We start from the raw sequence: 11658 nt of genomic DNA, 5'->3' as shown, positions 1-11658 counted from the left end.
GAGAGTGAACGTGTGCTATCTGATGGGAGAGTCAGTGGACTTCATGGTGCTAGCTGAGCTAGCTAACTTCATGGTGCTAGCTGAGCTAGCTAACTTCATGGTGCTAGCTGAGCTAGCCAACAAGCCCAGCTCAATGAGCAAGCACAGTAACCAGGTCAGAGATCACATGCCTCATAGCTCACGGAACACACACACACACACACACACACACACGCACACACACCAGCCCTTGGGCATTATACACACACACACACATCCCTCTTGGGCATACAAATTCAAAAGTTCCTTGTCCTTACTATATAGGAATTTGGTACTTTGTACAACTAATAAAAGTGCCAAGAATGCTAGCTTTTTCTTGAGAAAAAGGGACATACATGCAAACTCTTGTCTAGACTGCCACCTAGTGGCACATTTGTTGAATTGTACATCAGACTTCATTAATTGTGTTTGTTATTAAACGATTCAGCTGAGCATTTGGTGCAGTTTGGAGTCTCTGTCCTGCTGACCTCCCTGCGCCTGGTTACAGCCACTCACGCTGTCCTGCTGACCTCCCTGCGCCTGGTTACAGCCACTCACGCTGTCCTGCTGACCTCCCTGCGCCTGGTTACAGCCACTCACGCTGTCCTGCTGACCTCCATGCGCCTGGTTACAGCCACTCACGCTGTCCTGCTGACCTCCCTGCGCCTGGTTACAGGCCAACGTTATTATGATTTTAAATGTATTTACTATGCTAGATTAGTTTATTATTTTGTTATGCACCATACATCCGTACATATCAAGGGATATATAGCTTATTAAAAGAGCATTATTACTATCATAATTACCTTTTTTCATATTCATTGCTATTGAAATCAAAACATTTATGCATATTAATCAGTGTAAACAGATTTTTTAAATGTGTATATATACTGTACACATCTACACTGTACACTTCAGAGGGAATTCCTGTGTTTAGAAGAAGAAAACCCAACTCTAAGAACATGGTGAACAGTTGAGCACCAAGACACCAAGGAGAGTAACTCTGCCTTCTTGGTATCGCTGATCTGCTTGGATCCCGTTGTGCATATTTGCCATTTAAACAGCATTAACTAGCTCAAGCTTGAGGTACAACACGTTGATTATAATCTGCCCTGAGCTCCTGTTTAGCTGCAGGCATTGTGGAGTAAAGAGCACAATCGGTTTCACCACAAGAGAACATGGATTATTTTGAAAAATTGTTTGTTTTATTGAGAGGATAGTAAGGGCAAGACAGTATAAGTTAGACTGTACAATGAAAGCATTTTTTGTCTTTCCAAAAACTGTTAAGAGAGAAATGAAGGTTTGGAATCATTGTACACAAATGTGAATCTTGATATGAGGGCATGGAAATACCTCAGAGGCAAAATTTGAAAAACCTAAGTAAAAAATTAAAACTTTAAGACAACTTGATTGGAGAAAATTAAAGAGGCAGAACTCAGAACAGGAGGCACTAGATCAGTGTATTTTGGCAGATCATTTGCATATATATATCTTATTTTCCCTCTCCTAATAAACTGACTTGATTACACAGAGCCAAACACATGGGACACCAGTGGCATCAGCGTCATTAGAAACCAACGTCACCAACGTGTCCATTATTTTGGAGTGTTCCTTATTTCTCGTTTATACATTTTCTGAAGTCTCGCCGTGGAGTGGTGCAGTCTGGCACGACAAAACAGTGGCCTGTGTGACTTAGCTCACATTTGACCCCCCTACACAGTTTGACCACCTCTTAGTTTGCAGAATCCTTCGAACTAGAATCACATTCTGTTCGCTCAAGGTCTGTGCTGGAGTCCCAGAGAGATCGCTCGCCACACGGGCCAGGAAGCAGCATGTAAAAACAAGAGCCACAGAACCGGACACACGCTTAAAACGGTTATAAAACAACAACAACAAAAAGGTTCAAGGCAGAATCTTCAGACCAAGAAAATCTTGTCCAGAGTCGACTCTTTTCCAAACCGAAGGTTTGTGTTAAAACTTGGGAGCTTGAGGCCTCTTAAACACAAGGCCTCTGGTATCTGAGTATCTCTGCTCCACCGCTACGGTGCAGAGTATACCATCTCGCTAACAGGTTAGTCGTTGCCTGAAGAAAAGAAAAAAAGGAAAAACAAACTTGTGTTCAAACGCACTGAAATGCAGGTCTCCGTTTAGACTAGTTATGGCTGTGTGTTGGCTGGAGACCCGCTTGGCTATACGACATCGGTCAAAGTGAGCCTCCAACTGTTGGGTTTGTCAGGAAAATGTCGTTCTGAGTTGCTGGCACACGGATAGCACCTCACCACAGAGACCCAGGAAGGCCAGGTGCACCAGATAGCACCTCACCACAGAGAGACCCAGGAGGGCCAGGTGCACCAGATAGCACCTCACCACAGAGAGACCCAGGAGGGCCAGGTGCACCAGATAGCACCTCACCACAGAGAGCCCAGGAGGGCCAGGTGCACCAGATAGCACCTCACCACAGAGAGCCCAGGAGGGCCAGGTGCACCAGATAGCACCTCACCACGGAGAGCCCAGGAAGGCCAGGTGCACCAGATAGCACCTCACCACAGAGAGACCCAGGAGGGCCAGGTGCACCAGATAGCACCTCACCACAGAGAGACCCAGGAGGGCCAGGTGCACACGGAACACTGGTGGTCACCACCACTATCCCACAATCCCTCATGATCCCTCTCTGTCCCAAAGGGAACGCGACCCAGTCACTCCCCTCCACCTTCCCAGTTCTGGTGCGCCAGATACGCCACGAAGATGGCACAGAACGGTCTGTTCAAACTGGTTCTCTTCCTACATAAGCACCCTTTCTTACAGGCAGAGCCCTCCCCTGGCTGGTGGCCGGGGGGCAGAGCCCTCCCCTGGCTGGTGGTCAGGGGGGCAGAGCCCTCCCCTGGCTGGAGGCCGGGGGGCAGAGCCCTCCCCTGGCTGGTGGCCGGGGGGCAGAGCCCTCCCCTGGCTGGTGGTCAGGGGGGCAGAGCCCTCCCCTGGCTGGAGGCCGGGGGGCAGAGCCCTCCCCTGGCTGGTGGCCGGGGGGCAGAGCCCTCCCCTGGCTGGTGGTCGGGGGGGCAGAGGAACCTGGCTTCAGAGGATAAGTGGCACGAGCGAGCGGCAAACCTGGAGACGGACAGCGAGATAGCCCTGGCGTCCAGAACAGGAGGACAATTCAAGACGGCCGGCTCAAAGCGGCCTGGAAGGACGCAAGCGTTCCTGTTAAGGCTATTCGGGCTTCTCGGGAGCATAGATCTGTGGAGATGATCTTCCAGCGGCACACTACAGGCCCTAGGAAGTGTGTGTGTGTGTGTTCATGCTTCAAAAAAAGAGTTGGTTCAGCAACAACAAAAGAGCATTACAAGGCCGTTCGGCCTGCTCAGACTCGGTTGGCGTGAGCGTGTGCGTGAGAGACACTAGGACCAGTCACATCGGTCTAGCAGACGGGAAGAGGATGCAATGGTGGCCTTTCTCTCCCCCGGCCCAGCCCAGGGCCTCCAGCCAAGATGAGGCACGACACAGTCTGAGCCCAGACAAAAGGGCTCTCTGCTGGGGCCGACTTGGAGCTTGAAGAGGGGGTGCCTGGAGCTACCAGAGGCCCGAACAAGGGACAGACAAAGTGTGTGTGTGTGTGTTAACAACATACAAGCATCTTTTGTTTACAGACATGCCGACAGACAGACGGACTAACAGAATAAAAGCACGGCCTGGACATTTTTTTTTCAGACCGATTTCACTGTAAATATACACCCATCCACAACCCCCCAGCAACAACACACCAAAAATCTGTAATAAAAACACCAGGGGTCAGTGATACATACATACTTACAAATACATGTGTAAGACGGGTTACATCGTGATTAGAAAAATGGTGAGGTGGTGTGAGATACATAACTATACATATACATGAGAGAGACAGAGAGGGAGAGACAGAGAGGGAGAGACAGAGAGAGACAGAGAGAGAGAGACAGACACAGAGAGAGAGAGAGAGGCAGGGTTGTACAAACGTCTATAAACAAACACCGGCGTTCGGCCACACCGCGCAAGCTTAGCCGTTTCTCCGAAGGTTCACTACGCGAGCTGGCGCTATCCCTTTTGTTTGTCGCCACAGACCCGGCAAGAGAGTAACTGGCGGAGACTGAGAGAATAACTTGTACCTTTAGAGAAAGGGTAGCACTTGGGGGAAAAAATTATAATAAAAAATTTCAAGAAAACCCGCTAGTTAGCCTACACTTCTGGTTAAACCGTTAAGTTAGCCTACACGCCTTCTAACCAGTGATTTTCCTATATTTTTACTCTGTTGAAAAGCTCGTATTTTACAAAATAATAAGCCATATTCTCGGTAAGGACAGGAGAGTGTGTGTGTGTGTGTGTGTGTGGGGGGGGAATGCAGCAACAAACTATTTCCCCCCTTTCCCCTGTGGGAGATGGAAGGTTTAAGCTGAGCTGGCTAAAGGTCTGGAGCTCAAGGCGGCTTAAAGCAAACAGGAGAGCCCAAAGTGGGAGGAGTTACAGCAAACAGGAGCCCAAAGTGGGAGGAGTTAAAGAAGGAAAGACGAGAGAAGCAGAAAAGATTCTGCCAGCCATTCTCTCTCTCTGTGTGTTTGTGTGTGTGTGTGTGTGTGTGTGTGAGAGAGAGAACGACCAAGTTAAAGTGTCTCTGTAAAGGGCTTAGGCACAAGTATCATTGCATCTAATACACAAATAAGTGGTCCACAACGTGCCCTGAGAATTCGCTTAATACACTGTGCTTAGATTCCCTCCACTAAAACTACAGTTGCAGTATATTTTCTTTTTTTTATTATTATTACTTATTCATGTGGTTGAAGCGCAAGTGCCGTGTGTGTTCTCTACTTCCTCCGTTGCCTAGCAGTGCCCATCAGCAGTCGCCTGGGACACGGAACTAAAGAGACAAAGTCTAGATAGATACGCGTCTTTATGTGAGTGTGGAGAGAAAAACGAAAACAAAAAAGACCAGAGGAAAAGGAACCACCTAGAAATTACAGTAAAAGTCAAAGAAAACGCGAGAAAATGTGAAACCTACAGCTATACCTGGCAGGAATCAGCTTAAGGAGGGCATCAGGATTCTTCTGAGTGTGTGTGTGTGTGTGTGTGTGTCGGTGTGTGTGTGAGTTAGCCCTTTTCAATGAGGAGGCAGTGGTACAGAAGGCTCAATAGTGGAATAATTCAAAGATTAGTACAGTGCAGAAAACAAGCCCCCCCCCAATTGAAAAGGCCCCAGAAACATCTAGAACAGTCCTCATTTCCACACAGAGGGGTGGTGGGCATCACCCTGCGGCGGTACTGGCATATCGCGGCGGTGATGGTGGAAGCATTAACGCTCGCAGTTGTCAAGGCCCGCGAGGAGAGTACAGGTCAGTACAGCCACGCCATCGCTACACCTTCCGCCTACATCCACCCTGACTTGGTGGCCACCATGCCCCGCCCTCGGTTTCTACGAGACAGCCTTTGACCCCCCCCCACACACACGTCACGCACGCACACCTTCCACAGCCCGGGTAGAAGTTACAGAGTTTGTCCAACAGTGGACAGAGGAGCGGTACAGGACGTTCTAGAAGAATCCATCTGAGACAGGAGATTAGAGGTGTCACACGGCTTTACAGTGGTTTTAGGTCAGGACTACGATGGCCGTGCACACAAAAGAAGAATACAAATAAAATCAAAATGACTAATAATAAAAGACGTTTGGTGAAAGGCAAGATAGGTGGTGCGGTTCTACACTCGACGGATGGCAGGGAGGGGGGGGTCAAAAGTGACAGTTGAAACCAGAGGAGGGGGAGGAGCTAGGTTCAGGCGACTCTCTCTCCTCGCGTAAAAAAAAAAAACGAACAACCCGAAAAACAAAAACAACCCAAAAACTGCGCGCCCGTTTCACTGGAGCATGAGTTGCTTAAGGTTGTCGTGCAGAATGGTGTCCTTGACGTCACGGAACACCAGGCGAATGTTCTCAGTGTTGATAGCCGTGGTGAAGTGGTGGTACAGCGGCTTCTGCTGCTGCTCCCGGCGCTTGTTCCGGAAGCAGTCCACCAGGAAGCTCTGCACGTCGGCCAGGCTGTGCGCCTCCCCGCCGAACTCGGGGAAATAGTCCTTGATGGGCACGCTCTTCACCTTGTCCTCCAGAAGGTCCGTCTTGTTGAGGAACAGGATGATGGACACGTTGCTGAACACGCGGTTGTTGACGATGGTCTCGAAGATGTTGAGAGACTCGCTCAGGCGGTTGGTCTGCCGGTCCTCCATCAGCACCTGGGGGGGGGGGGGGGGAGGGGGGGGTAGTGTGTGTCAAAAGGGTGTGTGTGTGATAGTGACTGAAGATGTGTGTGTCTTTGTGTGAGAGAGTGTGTCTGACAGTGTGACTGTGGGAGTCAGATGGCTGAGCGGTTAGGGAATTGGGCTATTACTCAAGACGGTTTCCGGTTAGATTCCTGGCCGTGCAAAATGACGTTGTGTCCTTGGGCAAGGCACTTCACCCTGCTTGCCTCGGGGGGGGGGGGAGAATGTCCCTGTACTTACTTTAAGTCTGGATAAGAGCGTCTGCTAAATGTAAATGTGGGGTGTGTGTGTGTGAGAGAGAGACACTCACCTGGTCGTACTCGGAGGACGAGACGAGGAAGAGGATGGACGTGACCGAGTCGAAGCACTCGAACCAGCGTCTCCTCTCCGAGCGCTGGCCCCCCACGTCCACCATCTTGAAGGGCACGTTCTTGATCTCAAAGTCGTACTCGTGGATGCCCTTGGTGGGCTTCCGGGCCAGAAGGATGTCTTGCTGGCTGGGTAGATAGTCCTGGTGGAGAGGAGAGGAGACCAGGGAACTAATGATTGACAAACTACATTAAACTACTACTACAAATCATAATATTCTATTTAAAATACTAATCTATAAATAGTAAGGTGTAAATAGTAATAATAGTATCTAAAATAAAAGTAGAAGACAAAAAAAAAAAGGGAAACAATTTGTGGTTATTTTAGTGCGTTAAATGTCTTGCTTGTACAGTCAAATCGTTAGGGGCCACATGTAAGATCATATTTTTGTTCCTGAAACTGTGCGGGCTTGCGTGCCATGATTGGCAGATTAATAACGGCTTCTTTTAAAGATAAGGATGGTTGCAAGTAACAACAAAAAACATTAAACAAAAAAACAACAACTGTAGATCTCTGAACAAAGCCAAATAAAGTCACCTGATCTAAACCCAATTAAGCAATGCCTTTTACATGCTGAAGAAAACCCTTATGGGGGCTTGCCCCCGAAACCTCCAGGATCTGAAGAAAGATGCAGAACAGACAGCGAGCCCAGAGGAGATAGCCACCAGCAGCTGGGGTCTGAGTCACGCACGTCATGCAGTCATCGCATGGAAAGGATATGAAGGTAAGTACTAAACTTGACTACTTCATTTACATTTAGTCATTTAGCAGACACTCTTATCCAGAGCGACTTACAGTAAATACAGGGACATTCCACCCAAGGCAAGTAGGGTGAAGTGCCTTGCCCAAGGACACAACGTCATTTGTCACGTCCAGGAATCGAACCGGCAACCTTCAGATTACTAGCCCAATTCCCTAACCGCTCAGCCATCTGACTTACAGATGGCTTTACATGTTGATTTACATGTTGTTTCTGCGTCCCATATGAGACAGAAACGTAATTGTGCGAAAACACCCTTAAATAAACCCTGAAAACGTGCTCTTGAAACTTATGAATTGTTTCATTACAGTTTGTTTATATGGGGAAGTTGTGTGTTCTCAAATATCACGTTGGAAACCAACGGCTTCCAGCAGCTGGTGAAATTCCCTCTTCTGACAATTTGCATTTTTTCTTTTTAAATTATATACCGGACGACAAGAACCTGTTTGAGTAATGAGTGTGTGTTCGTGCTAGAAAGCAGGTTGCTGGGGTTTGTGGTTCACACACACACACACACACACACACATTCTGGCTCGTGTCATTGGTCAGAACGAGACTGACCAAGACTTCTCAGTCCTCGTCTTGAGCTGAACGTTGCTTCCGGGACACTGGAGAAAACAATTGTCGTCTCCTGAGTAAAACAGCCTGCGAGTTTCACAGCCGAATTCCTGACATTCCAGACGCGGTGACATCACAAAGGTCGTCCGGCCGATAGGGGAAGCCACCGGGGACACAGCCAAGAGTCCGCACTTTCTCACACCCCACACACACACACATCTCACGCATTTGTGCTGTGCACATTTTCTTTCTTTCTTTGTGAGTGACATTTTTCTTTGACATGGGGCGTTCGCAGTGGGCTGTGGTGAACCTGTTCCTCCCTGTTCGAACACTAAGCCCTGATCCACTTCCTGTTCCTGCTGGGCCCAGGCCATGTTGCTAAACACCAATGGGGCTATTCACTGTGTGTGTGTGTGTGCGTGCGTGAGGGCTAGCTCTCTGGGGTGAGGGCTAGCTCTCTGGGGTGAGGGCTAGCTCTCTGGGGTGAGGGCTAGCTCTCTGGGGTGAGGGCTAGCTCTCTGGGGTGAGGGCTAGCTCTCGGGGGTGAGGGCTAGCTCTCTGGGGTGAGGGCTAGCTCTCTGGGGTGAGGGCTAGCTCTCGGGGGTGAGGGCTAGCTCTCTGGGGTGAGGGCTAGCTCTCGGGGGTGAGGGCTAGCTCTCTGGGGTGAGGGCTAGCTCTCTGGGGGTGAGGGCTAGCTCTCGGGGGTGAGGGCTAGCTCTCTGGCTACCTGTCAGGGAGGGAGGGGCTTACCAACTGGCCGAGCTTCTCCAGGTTGTCCAAGAAGTACTTCACCGACTCCCCCTGAGAGAGAGAGAGACAGAGAGAGAGAGACAGACAGAGAGAGACAGAGAGAGAGAGAGACGGGGTTGGAGGGGAAGAGAAAGAACAGTTCATGTCAGAATTGTTCCGTTAAGTGACACGACAACACACACACACGTGTCCTCTCAAGGTCTGTGTTTTGTGATGGTGTTGATGCGTGTTTCCTTGAGTCCTAGTCAAAAGGTTCTTCTTACTATGCTACTATGTTTACTGTCATACACCACCTACCAAAGCTAATTCCTTGTATGTGTAAACCTACTTAGCAATAAACAGAATTCTGATTCTGAAAACACTGTGGACCACAGATACCACTCCACCAACATGGAATGTATTATTTCAACAAGAAATGATTTGTGTTCGCTACCCAAAATGTTTGTTCCTGGAACCCAAAACTAGCAGGTTTTCCTAGAGCTGGAGTGTGAGCACATCAGTGTGATGTCATATCTTGCAGGGTGGGAAGAGAGCATGGAGAACGCAACAATGGAGAAGTCGAGTTCGAAACCTTCTGAGAAAGAGCCTGTCTGCCGGCCAGACCCAGAGCTTGGTGCCGATTGGTCAACTCCTGAGTTTCAGGAAAAGCTCCTTTTATTCAATAAGAACCAGAGCTAACTTGGTAGGACAGGGGTATGAGAGAGGCAGCTGCTCACTTCCTGTCAAAACACATCTAGGCCTGTAAGAGGAGGAACACACAAGCCACGTGTGAACACACGCTGCTTTTACCAGCTCTCATTGGACACACAATTCAGCCCAACTGAAAATGGTGTTCTCCCTAACCTTAACCATTGATGTCATTCTAACCCTATCAGTAATTCTAAACCTAACACCCCCAAAATAGCACTTGAAGTTGTGAGGACCAGGATAAGGTCCCCACTAATTAAAATGGTTCCTTAGTTTACAAGGAGTTCAGAAGTCCCCATAAGAATAGTTGAACCAACACACACACACCACAGCCCTTTTGCAAGAAGGCAGATAGAGAAAAGGCATGCGCCTCTGTTCCCACCCCCTGACCTATGTTACACAAACCTCCCCCACACACACACACACACCTCTCCCCACACACACACACACCTCTCCCCACACACGCACACACACCTCTCCCCACGCACATACACACACACAAACCTCTCCCCACACACACACACACCTCTCCCCCCACACACACACACACCTCTCCCCACACACGCACACACACACACCTCTCCCCACACACGCACACACACACACACACCTCTCCCCACGCACATACACACACACAAACCTCTACACACACACACTGTAGCGTGCTCTGAAATCAAGGCCATGTGGCGAGACGACTTCCTGTGACCGTGTGATGGAAATCTCCCAACGCCGCTGTTCAGAGCGAACAGAGGCAGGCTCGCCGCTGTTCAGAGCGAACAGAGGCAGGCTCGCCTCTGTTCAGAGCGAACAGAGGCAGGCTCGCCTCTGTTCAGAGCGAACAGAGGCAGGCTCGCCGTAAACGAGGCGCTAGCATGACATGAGGTGACCGTGCGCCAAGCGTGGCTTAAAAAAAAAAATGGGGAAGCACACAGCAGAGCCAACTGCCACACACAACCACACACACACCACACAGCTCCACGAGAGCCACATCTATAACTGAATCCTCTGAGTAATAGGAACAAGATGCCAGGGTGCAGCGCAAACTGAATGAAAAAGGAACAAACAAACAAGAGGGAGTTCAAGTGTGTGTGTGTGTGTGGGGGGGGGTGAGTGTGTGCGTGCGTGTCACGGGAGTGTGTGTGTGATCTTAATGTTCCGTGACAGAACATAGGGGTGGGTGCAGCATCGCAGGGTGTTGTCCTTGTAAGTGACGTCAGCAGAGACACCACGTTTCGTCTCCGTGGTGATAGGCAGTGTACGTATGGTGTGTGTGTGTGTCTGGTGAGTGAGTGGCGTGTGTGTGTGTGAATCTGCTCTGTTCACAGGTTAGAGATATGCAGAGGTCTGCTTCTAACCCTTTACCAAATTCACCTCACACTGCTCCAAGCTCTCTGTAACACACACACACAGGGGGAAGTCACATGACTAGGCAGACGTCACATGACTAGGCAGACCCACCTGAGTAGACGGGCTCTTCCTGGTGTTCGTTTGTGAAAGCGCCTGCCCTTTTCTACCCAGTTTCCCAGGACGACTTCCCGGATGCTTCTGTGTAACAAGCCGTCTGGTGACGTCACCTGGTCAGGTTAACCATGAGCAGCTCCGCCACAATAACGCAGCGCTGATGGAGTCAGACGAGTGACTGCCACCCATGAAGACGGTCCAGATCACTCCTCTCCCTCCCTCCCTCCGTCCGTCTCCCATTCTCCCTCCCTCCCTCCGTCCATCTCCCTGTCTCTCATTCTCCCTCCCTCCATCCGTCTCCCTGTCTCTCATTCTCCCTCCCTCCGTCCGTCTCCCTGTCTCTCATTCTCCCTCCCTCCGTCCGTCTCCCTGTCTCTCTCTCATTCTCCCTCCCTCCCTCCGTCTCCCTGTCTCTCTCTCATTCTCCCTCTCTCCCTCCGTCTCCCTGTCTCTCTCTCATTCTCCCTCTCTCCCTCTGTCTCCCTCTCATTCTCCCTCCCTCCCTCCGTCTCCCTGTCTCTCTCTCATTCTCCCTCTCTCTCCCTGTCTCAATATCAGCCTCCCAGACTCAGGGGGAAAGGTCATTTATGACTGCACACACCTCAGGGTCACACTCCGCTTGTGTAAGAGGAAAATACTTCAACACACACACCGGTGCACCATCGAAAATAGTAACAATGACCTTTCTTGCCCTCCCAGTCCTCATAAGAGACGGACGAGAGAGAGAGAGAGAGAGAGAGAGAGAGAGAGAGAGAGAGAGAGAGAGAGAGAGAGAGAGAGAGAGA

The 11658-nt window shown here is 49.9% G+C and overlaps 1 protein-coding gene across 1 annotated transcript in view; it reads right to left on the bottom strand.

The window, feature by feature from the left end:
• Positions 1-4914: 4914 nt before the first annotated feature.
• The window catches only part of LOC136940639 (guanine nucleotide-binding protein subunit alpha-13), a 16898-nt gene continuing 10154 nt past the window's right edge, over positions 4915-11658 (bottom strand). The window contains exons 3-5 of the mRNA XM_067232865.1: positions 8726-8776; positions 6599-6799; positions 4915-6261 (exon numbers count right to left, since the gene is read on the bottom strand). Of these exons, the coding sequence (XP_067088966.1) occupies positions 5890-6261; positions 6599-6799; positions 8726-8776 (624 nt within the window). The 3' untranslated portion in view covers positions 4915-5889. The remainder of the gene's footprint in view (positions 6262-6598; positions 6800-8725; positions 8777-11658) is intronic.

Source organism: Osmerus mordax, chromosome 3 (genome assembly GCF_038355195.1).
Source record: "Osmerus mordax isolate fOsmMor3 chromosome 3, fOsmMor3.pri, whole genome shotgun sequence".
In the NCBI taxonomy this organism is placed as follows: domain Eukaryota; kingdom Metazoa; phylum Chordata; class Actinopteri; order Osmeriformes; family Osmeridae; genus Osmerus; species Osmerus mordax.
This window is presented reverse-complemented; position numbering and strand designations above follow the sequence as displayed.